Source organism: Urtica dioica, chromosome 2 (genome assembly GCF_054948205.1).
Source record: "Urtica dioica subsp. dioica isolate 48M chromosome 2, U.dioica_male_clone48M_v1_H2, whole genome shotgun sequence".
Classification (NCBI taxonomy): Eukaryota; Viridiplantae; Streptophyta; class Magnoliopsida; order Rosales; family Urticaceae; genus Urtica; species Urtica dioica.
Window position 1 is genome coordinate 34,410,507 of NC_142757.1, and position 11,479 is coordinate 34,421,985.

An 11,479-nucleotide genomic window follows, 5' to 3' on the forward strand; every position below is an offset into this window, starting at 1 on the left:
GTGTGTTGAGAAATAAGAGGAGTTCTCAGACTATATTTGAGAAATTCCGTTGTTGGATAGGCTCACAGAGTAGAGGGAAAGCATTTAATAGAGGTATCACGTAATGATCGTTATTATTTATTTCTTATAATTAACATTCATAGAAATCTACCCAGTTTAAATAATATTCACGATTATGAACTAATATTAACGATTTGACAAACCTAGAGTTAAACCCATATTCAAAACAAACTCAGAAGCAAACGTTTTTTCGACTTAAAACGTTTTAAACTTCTAACCTAGAGGAATTTAGGCTGAGCGAAGTTATTAGAAGGGAAGGTAAGAAGACTTTGTGCAAGGATTGAGGCACATGGGGAATCGGCCAGTTCTCCCATAAATATCTCTTAACTCGTTTTAAACGGGTATTAGCCGATCTTTTAAATTGAATAATGGATGGATAAACGGGTATTATATAATCATGTCAAGTTATGTGTGTGTGTTTTTTTTTTATATAAAAAAAAAAAACTCAATATTAGTGTTAAATATGTGAAAAGATGACTCTTTGGACATGGGGAATTTAGGAATTTAGGCTGAGCGAAGTTATTAGAAGGGAAGGTAAGAAGACTTTGTGCAAGGATTGAGGCACATGGGGAATCGGCCAGTTCTCCCATAAATATCTCTTAACTCGTTTTAAACGGGTATTAGCCGATCTTGTAAATTGAATAATGGGTGGATAAATGGGTATTATGTAATCATGTCAAGTTATGTGTGTGTTTTTTTTTTTTTTTTTATAAAAAAAAAAAACTCAATATTAGTGTTAAATATGTGAAAAGATGACTCTTTGGACCAAAATACTGTTGAAGACCAAACTGATATAAGAACTCTGATTTCTGTGATTTGCACACGGTGTGCAAGCCTAGTCAGGTGCAAGAGAAATTAATGTGCGTTGTTTTGATAAATAAATTATGGAAAAAATAACGATTCATATGCATAAAAAAGCGAACTACAAAATTTGGTAATAGAATTAGTGTTTAACTATATATTATTTAAAAATAGAGACACTTTGTCTTTTCTTTTATAAACAATTTTCCTTATATTTTTTCAGACTGCCTCTAAAATTTTTCATGTAAGATCTCATCAGAAAAAATATAAACAAAATATATATAACTGGCTGTTCTAATTCTAAAATTTTAAGTGTGGTAATTAAACACGATATACAGATTTGGATGAAAGAATTCCAAAGATGTAGAGATACAAAATATCGCTCCACAAACGTGCTAATAAGCTTATTGTTGGGGTTAAAAACCACCCTTTAAATAAGCAAATTATTTGGGCCTCGCGAAGCCCAAATAACTTAGAAGGATAGCCTTCGCAGAATTATTTGGACTCGGTCCAAATGAAGCCATCTGATCCCATCAAAACAACGCCAACTGTCTCCTGACGAAGTCGAAGTCTACACGCCAACATCGCCACAAATATCGGATCTAAGACGACTTCAACAAGCACTCACCCAAACAATTAGGCGACGTGTCACAAGGCGGGCGATATCTGTACCACGTGTCTCCGAGAACCCCGCACCTCGCCAAGCTTATAAATTCTTTCCACAGAAGAGAATGGGGGACCTTTTTTCTTACACAAATATCTTTGTACTTTCCTTATTACATACCACACACTCGAATTGTAATCGTTTTGAGTCCGCTGAGCCATTTCTCAATTAACGACCTCGTCGAAATATATATATATATATATATATATATATATATATATATATATTCTTTCGTTAAAAGTTTCTTCCGTGTATTCATTTCTCATTTATTTTGCGTTTAATTTAGTTTCGATTACGACGTTTTTTAGATCCCATTTAATAAAAATAAAAATAAAAACACTTTAATATTTATATAGTTTTTCCTTTGTGATTGTTGAGAGTTCGATTTTTGACATCAACACTTATTTCCCATGATATATGTATTTCAAAATTTTAACCTTTTCTCTACTTAGTATTTATGTAATTTTTATTTTGAACATATACGAATTAATTATGTAATTTTTTTTAAGGGTGATGCAGCTAAATAGCCAATTTAAAGTTATAAATTTGTAAAATAGTCAAAGTTTGTCTTAATTTAGTGAAATAGCAAAAAATGTGCAGTAATCTGGCTTCAAAAAAATTTTTTACCCCAAAATTAATGTTCTTGAAAGTGATAAATTTTTTATAATAATCGTCAAAATTTTTAATCTTTACTGTCATAATTTTTTTGAAAATGTAAATTTGGCTACTTTGCTGAAAAGTTGAAACTTTGACTATTTTGCTAATCAATAAGTTTCAAATCGCTATTTTGTACAAATTTTTTTTAAATGGAAATTCATTCCTGGCCTGAAAAAACCTCATCACAAGGAAGGAAAAAAATTATAGGGTCCGTTTTGCGTGTAAATCTACTCATGAGGGGTAATCCATTCGTACGGATCCAAAAGATTTGAAACAAGGATTTGAATACCATTACCGATGCCATACTGAGACTCAAATTTTGTTGGGTTACTGGGAGATACCATTGGTTTACCGGGGTATCCAGTGAATGTGACGGTATACCATACCTGTGAACTTACCATTACCGACGTGATTTACCGAAAAATACCGGACTTACCGAAAAGGTATTCAGTGAATAAATATTTATAAAAGTTCATACATAACATAAGATAAAAAATAAAAATAATTTATAATATATTCATTACATAAACCAACTGACATAAACAATATGAAATAGTACTTCAATACAAATCTAATGAAGTTGTTGGAAAAGTCATCAACGTCATTGCTAGACGCAACTAACATGACATTATTCATACCTCCATCGTGCCCGCGCCCATCCACTATCTAGTGAGCAATATTAAGAGATATATATATATATATATATATATATATATATATATCTCTCTCTCTCTCTCTCTCTCTCTCTCTCTTAATAATCATATTAAAATAAACTAAATATAACATTTACATATTATTATCATCTTCTAAAATAAATTAATTACATGCAATAATTGAATTTAAAAGTTTATAATATTTGAAATTTTCATTTATTATTTTTTTTATTAGTGTTGAAGTAAACAAAATAAATAAGGAATAAGAGAAATAAAGAAAAAAGTGAAACATTTGTGTATTTGTTTCTAATGAAAATTATAATATACTATTTCAATAATTAAATAAACTTACACACACATATATATATATATATATAAATATATATATATAGCAAAATAAATAAAGAATAAGAAAAATAAAGAAAAAGTGAAACATTTGTGTATTTATTAATAATGAAAATTATAATAAACTATTTCATTACAAATATAATTATTATACAATAAAAAAATAGCGTTGGTTGTATATAATATAATGTAACACAAATACAATAATTGCAAGCATGGATTAAATTCTCGCGCGAGAAAGGGGTATCTCGCACGAGATCTCACGCTTTAGAGTAGCGCGAGAGGGGTATGTAAATCTCTCGCGAATTGTAGTATATGTCGCGAGTTCTCGCAGTATTTCTCGCGACCAATTTTCTCCAATTTCACGTTCGTCAAAAGGCTCGAACTTTGTTCTTCTCCCCCATTTCTGCAAGCTTTCCGTAGAATCAGACGAAAAAAAGAGCTCTGTGTTTCTCGCCCTCGCCATGCCTAGATCTGCTCAGATCTCCCGCAATCTCGCGCGAGAGGATCGTTTCCCGTCGGTCGGGTGTTAATTTTTGCTTAAATCTCGTCGTTTTCCGCCAATTCTGCGAGTTAAGTGTTCATGTCTGATTTTTAATTTTTTTAGTTGATTTTTTAATGGATTTTCCGTCCAGTTTAGACTTTAGATGTTGATGTTTGAATGGTTGTTAATGAAATTATGATTTACGAAAATGACACATATTTTGACATTTAAATATTTGTTCACTATTTGATATGGATTTTTTATAATCCGAATTTTATTAGTTATTTGAAAAATTAGATGTTGTTGTTAATGTTGATGTTGTTCTTTTGAAATGAGTTTTTTTTCATCCGAATTAAATATTTATTTTGTTGATCTAGATGTAATTTGTAATTAATTTGATCTAAATGTAATTAATTTCTTGATTATTGATTGGTTGTTTGATCTAATTCTTGATTTTTCGTTATAGTTAATGTTATTTGAATAATTACATGTTGTCACAGTTTTTCGGTGGGTTCTCGATTACACCGTCGGACTTAGAACCCTCGCATCCAGTTGAGCTGCATGACGGGTTTTATACTTATTCTGAGTATCCGATGATAGTTCTCGGTGCCCGTGCCTGTCCCCATCATCCCTGTCTCTCCCCCCATCTTAAGAGATTTTTACCATCCACATGAGACTAACCTCGTATTCATTACCGACCAGGTTTTGAAAAATACTCAATTTATATTGCATTAGATCAGTATAATTACGATTGTCACGTGGAGACTTATATGACTATATATGCTCACGTGATGACTTTGGTACGAGTATTTCCTGATGCAAGACCAACAACCTCATACATTTCAGGGCCTCGACACTCTATCAACGAGTAGCGACAATAAGGGTGAACTCTATTTTTTTTACTATGCTTTGGTTTGTAGTACACATTATATTTTGCGTTGTTTTGTGCGAGAACTCTCTAATACGTGTGTCTTTATTTTTTTTTTAATTTATTTAGATATTAGTGTGATTTTGTTTGAAAACTCTATTACATGTGTCTTGATTTGTACTCTGTTTAGAATTCTATGTGTGAAATGTTGAAAACTTTATTTTAAAATTTAATTTTTTGTATCCTAAATTTAGACAAAATCCTAATTAATTTTTTTTCAAATACCCCGCGGAATACCTTTTTTTGGGCGATATATTTCGCGGAATGCGGTTTACCACACGATACGAGATACCCCGAACATTCATCAAATACCGTTGGATACCACGGTACGAGACGAGATACCCCAAAATTAGAAGTGCGATACGACCGCAAAATCCAAGATTTTAATCCTCGATTGCAAGTACAAAGAATGAAAAGACATAGATTGCCAGAGTAGTCTGTTAAAAATAAAAGATAAAGAAGTGAAGCGTGTATTTGTTTGAACTTTGAAAGGATATCCGGAAAAAATCCCACATCAATTACCATGTCAAATTTGTCCAACCAAAAGCATTATATATAAAAGTTCATTTCCCATTATATCCTTATATAAGTACTCAAACGGCCTGATAACTTAATTATATGGGCCAATGCAGTCTAAAATTTGAAAAAAACCAGCCCATGATCATAGGTCTTTACGGGACAAAACCGTACCGGGATCTCTCTTAAATCCAGTTTTTGGACTAGATTCGGTGAATTCTCTTGAAATTTTAAACCTTTTCAAATTATATACTATTAAAAAAAAAAAAAAAACTCGTGTATTCCATATATGCTTCTTTTAGAATAACAATCGCTACAACAACCAATACCCCAAATATTTCTGTCATAAAAACTTGCTTCATTTGCTGTAAAATGAGCTCCTTCTGTAACTAAAACATTTATAAAAACTAAATGCTCACAATCATCTATTTTAATTAAAAGCAGATAATCACCTTGCCATCTTTTTACTCATCTGAGCGGTGGATCTCTTGATTGACTCAATTCTCTGAAGCCGTATTTGCTCTCTAAACTTGGCTATGAACTCATCAGCCTTCTTGTCCACGTCACCGCCTCTAATTACCGAACTAAGTTCATCAGTATTATAATCATTATTAACGTCGCTATTCTTTCGGTCCATTTCTTTATCTCCACAATCAAAGTCATCATCTTCGCTCTCCGTCTCTTCTGTATCGGATTCCACCACGAAATCTCCTCCTCCTTCTTCTTCGGTGACTTTTTTCTGGCTCTCTCTCACAATCCTCTCTCCAACTCTCAACCTCGAAGAATAAAACACCGGCGGCGGAGGCGGCGGCGGCGGAGGAGGAGGCTTCCCATAGAAGCTCTTCCTCTTCCTGACGAAATCCTCCTCCGCATGAGACTCCGTTGTGTTCTCATGATCGGAGAAGCGCAAAGACTGAGACCTCGAAGGATCATCAGAGGCGTTCCTCAAGCTCTCGGGCTTCACGTCCAATCTCCCGGACCTCGACCGCCACGGGATCGGCGAGGGAAGGACGACACCGCCGCTCGTCTCTCCGGCGGAGACTGTCGTTTCTTTGAGGCTCCGAACCGGCAAAAGCAACGGCTTTTCGAGGACCACCGGGTCATCGTCGCCACGCCGGTACTGGCTGCTCCAAGTCTGGACCTTGTTGCTGTTGTTGCTATCGTCGTCTTCGTTCTCGGAATCAAACACGGGGGACACGTGGAGGAAGCGCGAGACGTTGCTGCTGCTGTGGTCTTTGTTGTCGTCGTTTTCGTCGTTTGGTTGGTCGGAGTTGTCGTTTTTGCGGCTGAAGAGGCCGTAAGAGATGGCGATTCCGACGAAGACGAGGTGGAAGAGCTCCCAGGCTCTGGTCAAGAGGGCTCGCTGGTTGACGAACTCCGGTGCTTGGGAAGGGAAAAGCGGGAGGATTATGAGGAAGAGAGTGAGAACTAGGGCTTTGAACAGGAACTTGTTTTGGATGTTTGACTGGCTTTTGTCGCTCTTCTTGTCTCGATGATGATGGGTTAATGGCTTCTGTTCGGTGGAAGCCATTGATACGAGGGAAGAAGAAAGAAAGTGATGTAAGAGAAACTGGGGTTTGTTATAAGAGAGAAGAAAGAAGGCAAGACTTAAGGGTTAAGGTAAAGTTAGAAGCTAAAAGCGTTTTTTGGGTGTAGTATCAAATTCTAATCACGCCTTTTCTTTCTTTTGCTTTACTTGGTATTCTGTTATGCGTTTTTTTTTTGTTTTTTGTTTTTTTTTAATATTCTTTTCCCATTCTCATTCTCTCATTCTCATTCTTTTTTTTTTATTATTTTTTTTTATTTTAAAATACTCTCCGCATACGTTTTGTTATTGTGCATAAACACAAAAATACAGTAAATCACATTGAAACCTAAAGATCGCTAAAAAGCTAATATCTTAAGAATTTTATAAAATAACAAATTTTGATATATGATACATTTTTTTAATTAGTTTAATCTAGTGATAATTGCTGCTACTCCATCCAAAAGAGTTATAGTTAACTAGCGGCAGCTAGCTCAAATGTTGTATAGTAAACTAAAAAAAAGTTACAATGTAACCTTATGTGCTAAGATTCAAGGAGAATCATACGAACGAGATTTTGTTATTGAGAATCTCTAGACCTTACAAACATACATTACATAGTATTTATAACTAAATATCGTGAGTTCTTCTGATAATCAAATGTGAATTTGATCATAAGATTGTATATATTCACTAAGTAAATATTATATTTCCCATGTATTATACTTAGCTGAAAACCTATAAATAGACTAGAGAAAAATTCGATCTGTTATCTCATTACCAAGGGTGGACAAGTGAAAATTATTCTGACGACTTGTTGGAATAATTGTGAGGTGATATAGTTGGCCGACTCCTTTGTCCTTGTACATTCAGAGAACGACTTGGAAGATTTGATGTCGATCCAACACGAAGAACACTAGGAGCACAAAAAGCTTGAAGAACTGTCATTCAGTGTAGAATCTCAAATGGCGGGATGAATATGAGTAATCATAATCAGTTTTATTTATTGTTGTTATTGGTTTTTGATTAGTTTCTCATCGAAGTTGAAATTAAACTAGATCTTTTGTATGTGTTTCTTTAGAATCTAAATTCTTCCACAAGAGTGAATCACAATAATTCTCAACATCACATGTGTTGCAAGTGTTGGTGCAGTTTGAAACATATCCAGGGACTTATTACTTAAGACTGGAACAGAAGAGATGTATGCCACGACAGAGCAATGATAATCGGATTAAAGAAAATCAAAGCTCTAATATCATGATAAGATTCAAAGATATCATATGTATGGAGATTTCGTTATTGAGAATCTCAAAACCTTACATATGTATGGTACGTAGTATTTGTTCGTTGTAACGAGCTCTGCCAGCATTGGCACAATAGATGCGCCAGCTTCGAAGATTTAATGAATGTAGTAAACTGCACAAAGCGAACGACAACGCTAATAGAAAAGCTAACAACGTAAAACGACACACACAAAGAGGTTCATTAACAACCGCCCTCAAGCTTATCTTTGGTGACAACAGAATTGAGATTCTTGCAGAGTGTTGAGGAGTGAAGCATGTAGAAAGCTTTTGTAAAGTTATCGGCAGTTTGATACTCGAAAGGCATAAAGCGAATCTCTATCTCCTTGTGATTTGTATGAGCATGAAATACATGATTAGAGGCAAGAGACGTCGCACCAACATTGTCACATCATAGAACATCTGTGTTAATTTTAGTAAACTCTTCAGCCAAATGAGTTCAAAAATTGCTTCAGCAATTGCCCTTTACTCAGCCTCATAACTCATTGTTTCTTGAGCACCAGCGGACTATACATCCATCAATGTAGACACAATAGCTAGTTGTAGAGCGACAATCATATACACTACTTTTCCAATTAGCAACAATATACTAGACCGTCTCAAATATTGATGGACTTTATGCCTTCTGAAAAAGATACATGTGTCCAAGGAGCCTTTGAGATACATCAAGATTATTTTAAAGGCACACTAGTGGTCAGTAGTAGGAGCTTGGAGAAGTTGACTTAGCTTATTGAATTGAAAAGCTATGTCTGGTCTCGTGAGGGTGAGATACAACAGGGCACTTATTGCGATATTGTATAGAAGAGGATTTTCAAATGCATCTAATTCAATTGGATATGCATTACTTTGACACATAGGAGAAGGACCGGTGTTGGTTGTGTGAAAATTTGTTTTGGTGAGAAGGTGTTGTATCACTACTACAAATACTAGATTACAGGACAGAGTTTATACGACGGACTTCCAAAACCGTCATCTAAAACCCCGATATCCGACATTACACAACAGACATTCATTCCGTTGTTCAAAATATGTTGTTGGGTGACCTTAGATGACAGTTATTCTTCCGTTGTAGGAAGAGTTTTGATGGGTGAGGTTAAACGACAAAAATCAGCTCTGTCGTGAAAAAAAAGTTTTGGTTTTAGCTCGCCGCGACAAGATGATTTCGTCGTGGCGGGTTTGGGTAATGCGTGTATTCAACGACGAAAATTATGTCCGTCATAGCAAAAGTGTTATAAACAAGGATTTCGTCACGACAATATATGTCTGGAGAGTTCGATGACTTTCTTAAAGAAGAAGGTATCGCTTCTCAGCTTACACCACCTGGCACACCTCAACAAAATGGAGTATTAGAGAGAAGGAACCGAACTCTAATTGAGATAGTTAGATCAATGATGCGTTACTCATCACTCCCTCTTTCCTTTTGGAGGATATGCCCTCGAAACAATAGCTTACATTCTGAACCAAGTTCCGTCTAAAATGGTTCCTGGTACTCCTTATGAACGATGGACTGGCCGTAAAGTAAATCTAGGCCACATCCGAATTTGGGGTTGCCCTGTACATGTGCTAAGGCAAAAGACTAGGAAGTTGGCTAGTAGGTCAGAATTGTGTCTGTTTGTCGGATATCCGAAGGAAACAAAAGGTTTCACATTCTATAGTCTCGAGGACGACAAGACTTTCGTTAGCACGAACGCTCCTTTCCTGGAGGAGGACTTTATGAAAGATGAAAAACCTAGAAGCAAATTGTGCTTGAAGAAATGTTGGGTGAAGATGCTTCTACCTCACTTGTAAAAACTGTTCTTACCCCAACTGAAACACAACCTAACTCATCAGAATCTCGTCAAGTAGTACTTCGACGTAGTGGGAGGGTTTCTCAAAAACCTGATAGATATATTTCTTACGGAGATACTCTCGTAGCTCTTTCTAACATGGATGACCCTGTTTCCTACAGCCATGCAATGGCTTGTTCTGAATCAAACCTTTGGCTTGACCGCCATGAAAGTTGAAATGCACTCGATGTATGTCAACAAAGTCTGGAAACTTGTAGACCTTTTTTAAGGGATTAAACCCGTAGGGTGTAAGTGGATATACAAGAAGAAAATGGGTCCTGATAGGAACGTCGAGACGTTTAAAGCAGGACTAGTGGCTAAGCGTTATACCCAAAAGGAAGGTATTGATTATGAGGATACCTTCTCACTAGTCGCGATGCTTACATCCATCCGCATACTTCTATCCATAGCTGCAGCTCTCGACTATGAGATATGGCAAACAGATGTTAAGACTGTCTTCCTGAATGGCAATCTTGACGAGCGCATTTATATAGCTCAACCAGACAGTTTCGTGGAAGAAGGTCAAGAGACCAAGGTTTATGAGTTGCTTAAGTCCATTTATGGATTAAAGCAAGCATCTAGGTCATGGAATATTAGATTCGATGAGACTGTGAAGAGCTTCGATTTTGAGCAGTCAATAGATGAGCTATGCGTTTACAAGTTAATACACGAAGGCAAAGTTGTGTTTCTGGTGTTTTATGTCGATGATATATTATTCATAGGTAATGATGTGGGTAAATTATATGAGGTTAAGATCTGGCTAGCAAAGCAATTCGATATGAAGTATCTAGGAGAAGCCGCGTACATTTTGGGGATCCAAATCTTTCGAGATCGGAAGAACCAGACTTTGTCGATCTCTCAAGCATCTTATATTGATAAGGTGATGGATCGCTTCTCGATGCAAGACTCCAAGAAGGGTCAAACACCTTTTAGGCATGGAGTCTCACTCTCTAAGGACCAATCTCCCAAGACTGCACAAGAGATTGAGGACATGAGAAAAATTCCTTATGCCTCAGCCGTGGGAAGTCTCATGTATGCAATGCTTTGTACTAGATCAGATATCTGCTTTGCAGTTGGCGTAGTTAGCCATTTTCAATCCAACCCCGGACCCGAGCATTGGATTGCTGTTAAGCATGTTCTTAAGTATTTTCGGAGAACTAGGAACTTGATGCTTACATATTCAGGTACTGACCTGACTATGACGGGATATACTGACTCCGATTTTCAGGCGGATAATGATTCCAGGAAATCCACTTCAGAATCTGTGTTCATCCTAAATGGTGGATCCGTTGTTTGGAGGAGTATCAAGCAATCTTGCATTACTGACTCCACAATGGAAGCAGAATATGTGGCTGCTTGTGAAGCATCCAAAGAGGCTGTATGGCTTAGAAAATTCTTTAAGTATTTGGAAGTCATTCCAAATGTCGACAAGCCCATGACCCTTTATTGTGATAATAGTGTGGTTGTCGCTAACTCAAAGGAATTTCGAAGCCATAAGTGGTCTAAGCATATTGAGAGGACATACCATTTGATTCGAGAGATCGTGCAGCGCGGAGACGTGGAGGTGAAGAAGATCTCCACGGTGGACAACCTGGCAGATCCATCTACCAAGACCATGGCCAACAAGGTCTTCGACCAGCATCCAGAGGGATTAGGCATCTTTGACTCAAGTGGGAGTTTGTTGTCAATGGTGTCCACAAGAAGAGTAGTAGTCATTAC

General features: G+C 36.3%; 1 protein-coding gene across 1 annotated transcript; it reads right to left on the minus strand.

Annotated features, from left to right (window-relative positions):
- Positions 1-5,213: 5,213 nt before the first annotated feature.
- Positions 5,214-6,769, minus strand: LOC149404517 (hydroxyproline-rich glycoprotein family protein). The gene has a single exon (XM_089601976.1). It carries the CDS (start codon positions 6,637-6,639, stop codon positions 5,557-5,559), a length of 1,083 nt encoding a protein of 360 aa, XP_089458102.1. The 5' UTR covers positions 6,640-6,769; the 3' UTR covers positions 5,214-5,556.
- Positions 6,770-11,479: the final 4,710 nt, after the last annotated feature.

Bases quoted from the DNA above. Each gene is read 5' to 3' on its own strand.
- LOC149404517 (XM_089601976.1), bottom strand. From the start codon at position 6,639: ATGGCTTCCACCGAACAGAAGCCATTAACCCATCATCATCGAGACAAG.